The sequence below is a fragment of the Carassius auratus genome, chromosome 5 (genome assembly GCF_003368295.1).
Source record: "Carassius auratus strain Wakin chromosome 5, ASM336829v1, whole genome shotgun sequence".
NCBI lineage: Eukaryota > Metazoa > Chordata > Actinopteri > Cypriniformes > Cyprinidae > Carassius > Carassius auratus.
In genome coordinates, this window is record NC_039247.1 from 3,682,362 (window position 1) to 3,694,817 (window position 12,456).

At 34.5% G+C, this 12,456-nt stretch overlaps 1 protein-coding gene across 2 annotated transcripts in view; it reads left to right on the forward strand.

The window, feature by feature from the left end:
* Positions 1-12,456, forward strand: part of galnt9 (polypeptide N-acetylgalactosaminyltransferase 9) — a 104,357-nt gene that overhangs the window by 20,381 nt on the left and 71,520 nt on the right. For both annotated transcript variants that reach the window (XM_026244691.1, XM_026244688.1), the window contains one exon: positions 183-363. In XM_026244691.1, coding sequence (XP_026100476.1) covers positions 183-363 — 181 coding nt within the window. The remainder of the gene's footprint in view (positions 1-182; positions 364-12,456) is intronic.

The following is a 12,456-nucleotide window of genomic DNA, read 5'->3' on the forward strand; positions in this document are numbered from 1 at the left end:
TTGCTTTCCAACTTTCCCACCGGGAGGTCTGTATGAAAGAGGTGACAAAAGGTGAATGTGATATCTTGGTGTCCAACATCCAATTATCACACTTCCACAATAATGAGCCCGTACTTATGGGATATCCTGACCTTTGTCATGTTAACCACGTCAAACCTCTTTTTCCCCACATTGCTTTGCAGGTCTAGCCAAGCCAATGGGTCTGGTAGAGGGTCCTGGAGGTCTAGGACAGGGCGGTGCAGCTGCCACGCTGGGGGAAGACAGTCGAGAGAGTGAAGGGAGATATGAGGAGTACGGCTACAATGCCCAACTGAGCGACCGCATCTCCTTGGACAGGAACATTCCAGACTACAGGCCGAAAAAGTGAGCATTCTACAGTGACTTTAAACACAGAACATGCCCTTGGCTAAGATGGACAGACATGTTCACTTGTGCTTTCGGGTCAATTTTTGAAGATATAAGTCATAAAATTAAGGTTATGTAGTATAAATAACAAAGTGCATCCTATATGAGATACTGTAAATCTGATGAGTTAAATCCCTTTGATTAAAAACCCACTATCACAGTGCTTCATTGTACTGAACTGGTGATTTTTCATGTGCACAGCTCAAAACAGAAATGCAGAACATTAATAACTATGACTTGGACGGTCATAAACACAATATTATAATGAGAGCAATAGAAGGAGTGACACATTCTGACTATATAACTTAGTTCAATTCACTTGTGCTTGATTTTGTGCAATATAATCAGGGCCTAAATTTCACTGCGGGCATTGTGCAAAATTCTACACATTCCTGCAGATTTCTCAATTATAAAGGAGAAAATTCCCGCAAACAATTATGCACTATAGCATGTAGATTGAGTTTAAACAGATTATCTGAGCAGAACTTTCATTTTAAAACTTTCTGTTATAGACGCTGAGCCCAGGGGTGTTTAAGTGGGTGGGCCTTCATAAAACTGGGTGGGCAAAGTGTATGAAAACTGCATGTCAGATTGCCAACAGAAAAAACAGCACAAAGGGTTAATATACAATACTTCTAAAGCATTTATAAACATTCATTTTAATTTCAACATTTACTAATACATTACAACACTGTACCTATGCTAATATGATGCTTAAAACATGCCTGACTCAGAAGTTTCTGAACTTTAAGTCCATCACCCGCAGGTGGTCTGGCTTAATTTGTAAGTAAGACGGTTCGGATTGAGTACTAAGACATAGTTTCAGTTGGGATATATATACTTTTTAAAGAATTGATCTAATTGATATTTGTTTCGCTATTTTCAAAAACAACTTCCCAAAGGTGTGTATTTTACTATTCTGTCTTTACATTGCAAACATAACATTGTGGGTGGGACCAACAGAAAGATCAATCATAATTTTAACAAGCGTATGGTATGGCACCTTTAGCAAGAGTGAAAATGAAGAAACTGTAATTGCCATGAAAACTTGTGTTTAATATTTTTTTTAATAAATATATAAAGTTATAGTGAAATAAGATGTTAATTAGTATTATTATTCTTTAATAAATGACATCCATTTGGAAAATTACCAACTTCTCAATGGGTGGGCCACAGGGTGGGCCCATGTCAACTAGGCCCAACTTCCCACTGGCTGAGCCGCAGTGTGCAGAGGCATTTGTTCTAGTCTGTCACAAACTCCTATATTAAAAAATAAATAAATAAATAAACAAACCTTTACGTTTTAAGTTCTGATTTTAAGTTCTGACTGATGCATATGGTTTTTGCCAGTCTTATATTATATTATATTATATTATATTATTTTATATTATATTATATATTTTTTTTTTATTTCAAGTAAACAAATTTGGACAATGGACCCCATTGAAAATTATATTATATTATATTATACTTTATTATATTATATATATTTTTTGTTTTTATATTTTATATTTTTTATTTCAAGTAACATTTTCTAGACTACTGACCTCATTGAACATTTTTTTTTTATGTTCTTCAGAAGATATCTGGAACCCACCGAAAATAATAATAATAATAATAATTAAAATTATGTTATTCATGTAAACATTTTGAACAAAATAAGGGTAAGTAAATCATTTCAGAATTTTCATTTTCAGGTGACCAATCACTTTAATTATTTACAGAGATGTTCACAAGAACCTTTACTCCGTTTTGTGATACTGTATGTTCTGGTGTTCTGGAGGGAAAGGAAAAATTGGAGTGGTATGCAACAAAATGCAACTTTATTTGCTGCTTTGAATTGTCCTGCCATATATGCCAAGGCTCTTTAAAACCAACTACTCTGCAGGGTTGATTTTCAGACAACGTTATACAAAGAAAAGGGGTTTATAAATAGCTCAGTGGCTGAATCACTTCCCACATTTTAGCATTGCAACGCCCTTCAGGGGAGAATCACATTAATAGAGTCAATAGCTAGCAGTGAGAAAGCATTGTGTTAGACAAAGGAAATATTACTGTGTGGAATAGTATCCCTGCCCACTAGGATAGTGTTAATGGTAGGAATGTTAATAATGCAGCAACAGTCCAGGCGTATTTTATACGGGGGAAAAACGACCTTAGAAACAGCACTGGAAAATTAATGGTCATTCATAAGATGTTATATATTTAGAACACGACCCGAAGCACAGATCCAGTGATTGAGACGGGATATCCGTATCCAGCTTTTCTATTACTTAGCTTGGTTTGTTGTGGTTAGTGGAGGTGAACTGTAAAAACTAAAGCTAAAATGAGAAAATGTGCACAGTTCGCCGGTTTTCTCTTCTTCTTTTTCTCCACACTGATGGGTCTGTGTCTCGTTGTAGGTGATGGAGGTTGCCTTGCAAATTGCTGTTCGGAAGCTTCTTGTTGAGAAGTTGTTGAGATTCAAGCTGTGTAAATCACGATTCAATGTGTGCTTTCATCTTGGCAATAATGCTTCCTGCTTGCATCCCTGATAAACACAATCATTCATGCTTCTGTACACAAACATGTGTTACCTTAAGATATCTCTGGGTGACTTGCACAATCAAAAGCATCACAAATCTGACCCTCACACTGCATGACAGGAAGGTCCTGTTATATGTCTCTTGACGTTCTAGTTATGAGAATGGAAACATAATTTTAATGATTTATTTAACATTTTGGCAGAACAGAGTAGATTTGTGATAAATAATACATAGAGAGGTTTATTGTTTGGTAAGAAACATAAAATATGTAAATGAATATGTCTGCTTGCAGTCCTCACTTGTATAATTTTGCATTCAACACAGTGAAATGTGTTTGTATCATTCCTTTGTGCAGTGCTACAATACATACAGTATTTTATTATTATTTAACGTATTTCTTTGATAGCAAAACTTAGTTTTAAGATGTCATTACTCCAGTCTTCAGTGTCATGTGATCCTTCAGAAATAATTCTAATATTCTGAATTGGTACTTATGAAACATTTCTTACTTTTAGCAATGTTGAAGTTTAAAATAACTGTTTTCTTTTTTATGTTTTTAAATAATTGATTTATGTACTGTTGTAAAGCTGAACTTTTAGCAGTGCTGCTAAACATTTTTGTGAAAACCTTAATCTTTTTTTTTTCTGGATTTGTTGATGAATAGAAAGTTCACTGCATTTTTTAAATTGAAATATTTTGTAACATTATAAATGGCTTTATTGTCACTTGTGATCATTTTAATGCTTCCTTGCTGATAGTATTAATTTATAAAAATAAAAATAAAATAAAAACATAAATACAAATTTACTGGCCCCAAAAAGATTAAAAGCACTAGTCTATTCAGTTCTTGTTTGTCGGGTCTACTCGTGAAGTTGATGTATTTTCCTGCTGTCGCCTGTATTGATATTCCCTGGTCCATGGATTAAAGCCTGTTTCGTGTACTCACGCTTCCTAAAGAGCATAGTGTGACAGCCAATGGTTATGGTACAGTAGAATAACAATATATTTACAAGAATAAATGCTTATTTTGTAAGCAATTTATAACTTGATTTTAGACTTTACTAGACTTTTAGCCTCAACTAGAATGATTTCTTGTTCAGGCACTGATGAAAAATAAATGTCCCTTTCTCTAAAGGCAGGATAATTGGGGAAGAACGAGATATACCTGAGATCAAATTAACACAATCAATTGGAGACAAAACTGGGTCACAGGAAGCAAAACACACATAGACAGGTCCATAATCTTACATTGGTATTAGTTATTTTGAATTGTTAATATTATATATAAATGATCTGCACTAGAGTGAAAATGTTTTTTGTCTGTTTGTTTCTGAAAGTGAACATTTATTCTCATTAAATGTGTGACCAGATCATTCCTTAGAATCATTTAAAAAAAAAAAAAACATTGTTCTTAAATTCCTGCCACTAATCTTTTGAACAGTAGTGTACTGTTCAGCAGCTATAGTGTGCAGACATCATTTCTTGAGGTTTATGGGTGGGTTATTGGGTGTTTGTATAGGTTGTCTTTGTGTCATTTGTGCCCAGAGCCTAGTGTTCTTTTGATCCGGTCCTGTAGGACACAATCAGTTATATTCAGCCAACAGCAGTGAGCCTCAGAGTGGTTTGTGTTTCTGACACTGATGCCCTGCAAACAGCTGTTGATGTGTTGGCTAATTGAGGAGTCATTCTCCAGAGGTCTTTGATGTCCAGAAATGGCAGTGCACTGATGGCCGTTTCTCTTTAATGCATGTTTAATTGCAGATCTCCAGGATAGCTTGTTCTTCAGTATCTTTGGTCGAAGGTCTAATTTGTATGCTTTGTAAAAAATAAAAATCCTTTTTTTATGCAGCCAAAAGACAAGTAGTCTCTTAAAAAGGTCAGGCTGACCTTAGCTCAAAGTACTTGACGCAAATTAATTTACCACCAACAGAAGAAAACAAATCGATATAACTACATCAAGCAACCCTTTTATTATTGACTCAGAAAAGGATGAAGGAGGACTCTGTATGTAAGGAGACTGAACATTCAAAAATGAATTAAATGAACTGTGTGTACATTCTGTGTTACGGCAATAAGAAAGTGTTTATTTTATAAAACGTAACATATAAAAGAGTGGATGGATTGTTCTTTTTCTGAGCCTTTATCAAGGGGGGATGAGATCAAAAGGGTTTTGAGATCTATCAACACTCTTTTTTGTACCGATGAGATGTTTTCAATGAAAACATGGTGCAGTGACAAGGCAAGTTATGATTTTTTTAGTGGAGGTATATGATCACAATCAGCAAGTTGATTCTAGTCTGGAATCAGAGCGCAGAGGAAGTGTTAAAGGTTAATGTGAAGTCTTATAGAGAGAAATGGTTCAGAGAGAGGCAGAGAGAAAAGAGTGAGAGAGAGATAGGAATACATCTTCATTTAGGTGTCTGTTTCTGTCATGCTTTGTTCCTGGTCAAATTATGATAACTGGACAGCCAGCTTTGGCTCTATTTCACACAGATGAGTCCATCTCTCATCCTGTTACAGCCTGTAGCCGCCTGCCCCTGTCCAGCCATACAAATTCAGACTTGAGCAATGGCCTAGATCGCATGTATAACTAGAGCAGCGAATGTGTAAAATTACCAATGGTCATTTAGCTAAATTAATAACTGACACAGTATAACACACTATAAGTGCAGGCCACATTGTGTGGGAAAAGCATCTCATTTGAAATGCACATAAAGACTCTTTTGTCAATTGTAAATTATATATATATATATATTGCATTAATTATTAAATTAATTCTCTTTTAATTAGAGCATTATTAATGTAAGAGAATTAAGTACCTCTTAAGTATCTCTCACTCTTTTCTCTCTGCCTCTCTCTGAACCATTTCTGACTAGAATCAACTTGCTGATTGTGATCATATACCTCCACTAAAAAAATCATAACTTGCCTTGTCACTGCACCATGTTTTCAATAAAAAATATCTCATCAGTAGAAGAAGGAGTGTTGATAGATCTCAACACCCTTTTGATCTCATTCCCACTTAATACATGATGTACGGTTTATGCAAAAAATCCTTACATTTCATTAATTTCTAATTATATATGCAGCTGTATATTATATACACTACCGAATAATTAGAAGTCTCTAATGCTCTAGACTGGATGTATTAAATCAAAAACACAGTAAAATAAGTTTGAATGAATGAATTTGAATGAAATTATCTTTATGTATGTTAAATATTCAAACAAGTCAACGATTAAAACAATGATAAAACATTGTTGTGACGTTGCATTGTTGTTTTGGCTGTTACATCTGATATCTGTGGTGCTTTTCACTCCTGTGATAAAATGTAGAAGGATTTCCATGGATTTATTTTATGTATTCATGCACATTTTGTGGAAAAATACTGCTGGTGACATCAGTTTTCTACTCAAAATGCTTTGCAAAATTGAGGAAGGAAAGAAATAAGGGATTGGAAAAACGGCAACCTGCTGTGAAGCAGAAAAAATGCTTTAATGGCCTGATCAATCAAACCTTCCTTATGCTGCTATGGCTGCAGAACTACATGGTATTAGAGGACTGTTATAAATAGCTTTGAATGACATTTGCACAGCTGTCACTGTTGAAACTATCATAATATTTTGTTTTTATGCACTGAATGTTAGCCATAGCTGCATGCCTGCTTTAGCACAGTCTAGCTGATATAAGCAATATTCCATCAGTATGCTTGCTTTTATCATGGCTTATTGCCAACAATTTAGTCAAATAATTAACCAATTGGACATATTTTGACTTTTCTTGAGCCTCTAGTTTGGATAAAAGCAAAACTGCTAAATTAATAAATGTAAGTTAAAGGTGAAGTATAATCATCAATTCTTATATCATTGTTATTTTAATATAATTATATGAATTGTTGAATTATATGAATTGAGATACTATAGTGGTCGACTGATATTGTTTTTTTGACAGCCGATGCCGATATCTTGGAAAGCAGGGTAGCCGATATAAAGCTGATATATTTGCATTTATTTTAATTCATATTTATTAATTTTGAAATCGTTTGAAAATGCATTAAAAAATAAATTTGTAAAATAAACATGATTATACTTTAGATGACAAAGTATTTTCCACAAATAAATACATATTTAATAAATATAATTAAAAAGGAAGTAAACTGTAATCAACAGAGCCATATTGAGTATTTGCGAGTGACATGTCTCGGGTATTCTATAGTCTTTGACGGACAAAGCGACCATTGAAAATCATTCGAAATTTGTGTCGGCATGTCATAAATAGAATGGATTTGTCATATCGCGTCGCGCTGCATCCAGTGTAAACAGCATCATTGATTGTAATGAGTTTTATATGATTTTAGCGCCGCACCGCACCGCACCGCTCATGTCCAGTGTAGACACGATAGTTGGCAAATGCCAAATATTGGCCGATATATCGGTCGACCATTGATAATTGAGATAATATTATAGTTTGAATTAATTTTTACCTTTTTTTATATTTAAGTTTTAATTTAAGTTTAAGAGGTTTTGTTGTATATTTTTGTTGCTTTTATATTTGTTTTGGGGATTTTTTAGATATTACCTAACTATAGAGGACAGTTTAAAGCTTTAAGCAATGTAAGCATAATAGACATCTTGCTAATATCTCTATTTTAGACTGTGCCATTGAATTAGACAACCTCCAGTCTCTCGCATACCTCCTCTCCAAATTTCTATCCTTCGAAGACAATGCAGCAAACCCCAGTGCGTAGTATGACTAACAGGCAGAGGCGTTACTCCAGGTTTTCTGATGGGCTATAACACACCACAGTCAGATCCATTTTTTTTTTTTTTTTTTTTTTTTTTGCTTTTTACAGATTTCTCAGGAGAACTCGTAATTTAGTGGTATCTGTCAAATGGTGATTTTATGCTTTTTATTCAAAAAATAAATAAATAAATAAAAAGGATTTAGCATATTCAGCATTCAGTATAAACACATAGTATTTGAGTTAGCTTGATAGTATGATTGTGTTAGACTATGCACAATTACCTGCTCTCCTCGAATCTTACAAGAAACTAATTACTGAAGGTTATAATGAAGGAAATGCCTATGCATAAATTGCCACACTCATTATAATAGTGAACCATTAGTCATCTTTGATCTGTAATTGGTGTTTTTCACTATGAATGAAAAAAAAAAGTCTTCATTATTGGGTAAGACTGAATGCTATCAGTTAACTGAATGCTTTATATATATATATATATATATATATATATATATCATTCAGTATATCATTCAGTATATATAGATAGATAGAAAGATTGATAGATTAGTATTTTTGTTTTTGTTTTTTTGTGTGTGTGTGAGTGTAGCACGTTCTTTATATGAAGACATTTCTACATTTAAAATCAGCAAATCTTTTAGGAATTTAACTGTAATTTGCTCCTACTAAAGATTTTTAGTTTTTACTTTCATAAATCATTGCTTTTGTACTCAAAATGGGATTAGTCTGTGATTCCATTTTTGAATATTGATTGAAGAAACTATGCAGGGTTTAAAATCAATGAAAACCTGGGGGATTATCACGCAAGCAAGATTGCTGTTTTCCCCAAATATAAGCACCTTTAATGAAATATCAATCATGCACATATCTTTTTTTTCTTAGTTGTCCATAATTTGATAACTTATTTTTTCAGTATACCTTTCTGTGAGTAAACTACTTTGGTGTTCCTCAGTAATGTGATTGCCCAGAGAATCTGAATCTGCTAAATACCAAACCAAGTCTCTGTAATCGTATTTTATGAAATATAACCTATTCCTGAGCCCTGTAATCCACAACCATATTTAAAGAGCTGAAAGTAAGTCCATACAGGCAGCAGCCTCATGCTGTTTTCCCAGAGCTCAGGACAGCTGGAAGGAGGAATTTCACAGTGAGCTGTTGATCAAGAACTTATGGTTGCCATAGTAACCAGTCAGCATTTACAATGTGCAATAAAGGCTAAGTCTGTGTGCCTCAATTTTTCCCACAAGAAAAGGTTAAATGTGGGATTGAATTTAGGCTTTTTAGTGGCTTGTCAGGGTGTCAACAACTAAAATGCAGAAAGTGTTAGCAACACAGTAAATGTGCTTATATTTAGTAGTGGCAAGACAACTTCAAGTGTTCAAGACAAGTGTTCCTGTAGCTCAACTGGTAGAGCATTGTGTTAGCAAGCAAGCAAGTGCAAGGTTGGGGGTTTGATTCCCCGGGAACACATGATAGGTAAAAATTGATAGCTTAAATGCACTGTAAGTCGCTTTGGATAAAAGCGTCTGCTAAATGCATAAAAAAAATAATAATAATCTTTAAGTTTGAGATGTCAGGTTGTATTTTAGTTCTTCAGCGTCTCTGTACCTTATACTAATATGAGAACTCCTCTAGGGCACCTAAATGTAATGAAGTGCTTTATGTTTCTTATATAATTTGCACCAGCATTTTCATCTTATCCAAAGCAAAATCTTCTATATTCCAACTATAAATAGATATTCGTGCAACACACGCCATTTAGAGTAATCCAGGTTGGTACTTCAACAAAATATGACTACAGTTTCTCAGTAAGACTACAAAGGCCCTTACAAATAGACATTCACAAGGACTTTTGGTTATAACAATAACAAGATATAATAAAAAAAAAAAAAAAAAAAAAAAACATTATTAAAAAAAAATGCAGTGTCCACAACTATAAAGATAACACAAAGAAACAAAATTGTTGAAATCACTTTAATTTATTTTTCTGATAAATGATAAAAGCATTGACAGCTGATCAGAATCCATCATGCTTTATAGAGCTGTAGAATTGGTGCATCATGTGCCTTTATTAAACAGAATGTCTCTGTTATCTTTTTTGTTGGTGTGAATGGGCCATATCATGCAATTCTAATGGTTACAACTGGAGCTGTAATGACAAATTAGAAAACATTATATATACATTTATATTTAATCATTTAGCAGACACTTTTATCCAAAGACACTTACAAAAGAGGATAATAGAAGCAATCGAAACTAACAAAAGAGCAACAAAATGTAAGTACAAATGGCAAGTCTTGGTAAGCCTGAAGCAGTACACGTAGCAAGCTACACACACACACACACACACACACACACACACACACACACACACACACACACACACACACACACACAGTAGATAGAATAGCAAAAATAGAAAACTAGTGTTTTATATATATATATATATATATATATATATATATATATATATATATATATATATATATATATATATATAAAGAAGAAGATAAACAGATCAAACAGAATTAAAATAGAATACAAACCAGATTCCAAAACAGCTGGGACACTGTAGAAATTGTAAGTAAAAATAGAATGCAATCATGTGGAATTTTCAAATTGCAATATTTTATTCAGAATACAACATAGATGACATATCAAATGTTTAAACTGAGAAAATGTATAAATGTATAATATTGATTTTAAATTTCATGGCATCAGTACATCTCAAAGTTGGGACGAGGCCATGTTTACCACTGTGTGGCATCCCCTCTTCTTTTTATAACTGTCTGCAAACGTCTTGCGACTGAGGAGACAAGTTGCTCAAGTTTAGAAATAGGAATGTTGTCCCATTCTTGTCTAATACAGTATCATTCCTGTATGTGATGCAGTGCCGTCTAAGGGCTCGAAGATCACGGGCATCCAGTATGGTGTTCCGGCCTTGACCCTTACGCACAGAGATTGTTCCAGATTCTCTAAATCTTTGGATGATATTATGCACTGTAGATTATGATAATTTCAAACTCTCTGCAATTTTCTCTGAGAAGCTCCTTTTTGATATTGCTCTAGTATTTTTCACCACAGCATTGGGGGAATTGGTGATCCTCTGCCCATCTTGACTTCTGATAGACACTGCCACTCTGAGAAGCTCTTTTTATACCCAATCATGTTGCCAATGGACCTAATATGTTGCAAATTGGTCCTCCAGCTGTTCCTTATATGTACATTGAACTTTTCCAGCCTCTTATTGCTACCTGTCCCAACTTTTTTGGAATGTGTAGCTCTCATGAAATCCAAAATGAGGCAATATCTGGCATGACATTTCAAAATGTCTCACTTTCAACATTTGATATGTTATCTATATTCTATTGTGAATAAAATATAAGTTTCTGAGATTTGTCAATTATTCCATTCCTTTTTTACTCACAATTTGTACAGTGTAAGGAGACCAACTCCAGTCAGACAGAATGTGGGACAAGTAGCATGGTAAAGAGGGACAATGTGGGACAGACGTAATAACTTTAAACTTAAGATTTATTGTCTATCTAATTTACCACTAAACATTTTTAAACCCACCAACTAAAAGATTAAGACACTACCTGACCCAAAATATCAACCAAAGTTTCTACAGCTTTTTTGATGACTGGTGCTAACTTGTTACTGCAGTCGGTAGATCGATATGAATGTGTGTGATGTACGGCATGATAAATGCTCGTCACTTCTGCTACCGAAACTTTGTCAGCCTGTGGGTCATTTGGTTTATTGAAAAACAATTGCACTGATTTGCAAGTTACTTGATTTTGTGCTTTTTTTCTGTGGTACTCACATGCACCATGTCACTTCATGTCGTATTCTCCACCATGTCCCACAGAAAAACTGCTTTTGCATAAAATGCAAAAAGCTCTCTCTGCTTTGCCATCTACAGGTCTTAACCAAGAGTATGTTGTGGTCCATTCGCTATTTAAAGTGCATCTTCTCTTTTTCGTGGCCACACTGGCCATGGCTGCTTAACCTGACCAAACAGCACGCGCTCTCCAATTTGAGATTGTTGACAATGTTGAGGAGGCGTTCGTGCGCCAGTCAACAGTTGATGTACGACTCAGCCTATCGACTAACGCTTTTATTGCTCTCTTCTGAACTATTAGACATAAGTTAACAGTACGCCTATGGCAGTATCCATGTATTTATTAAGCAGGGTCGAATTAAAAAGCGAGACAGATGCTCAGTTTGCATGAGGCGGGACAAAGGGTAAAATTGCTGTACAGTACAACGTAAAGCAGGACAGGTGGTCACTGTATTACAGTGTCCCAACTTTTTTGGAATCGGGATTGTAGAAAGTGTTAGAGTTAGAGGGTCAAATAAAGATGGAACAGATGTGGTTTTAGCAATGTGGTCTGATAAATTCAGCTTATCATCGATCATGAGGTGTCTAGCTGTTTTTGAAGGAAGTTAGGATTGATGAGCCTAACTGAATTGTGACATTTTGATAAAATGATGGGTTTGTTGAAACCCCACAAGCAGTTCTGTCTAAGCCAGTTGAGTTGAAGGTGATGTAAAGAGAGAAGAGAAGTGGTTCAAGAACTGAGCCCTGAGGCACCCCAGTAGCTAGATGTTACTACTGTTACAAGTATTCATATTCAAGTCCTGCTCACAGTGGAGAAATATGCACACTTTATATGTGATATTTTTCATTTTCTTTTAAAGCTAACATGAATTGGCATTTGCAGTGCTTTAATTGTTAATTCTTTCCCTGCAATTGTCAGATTT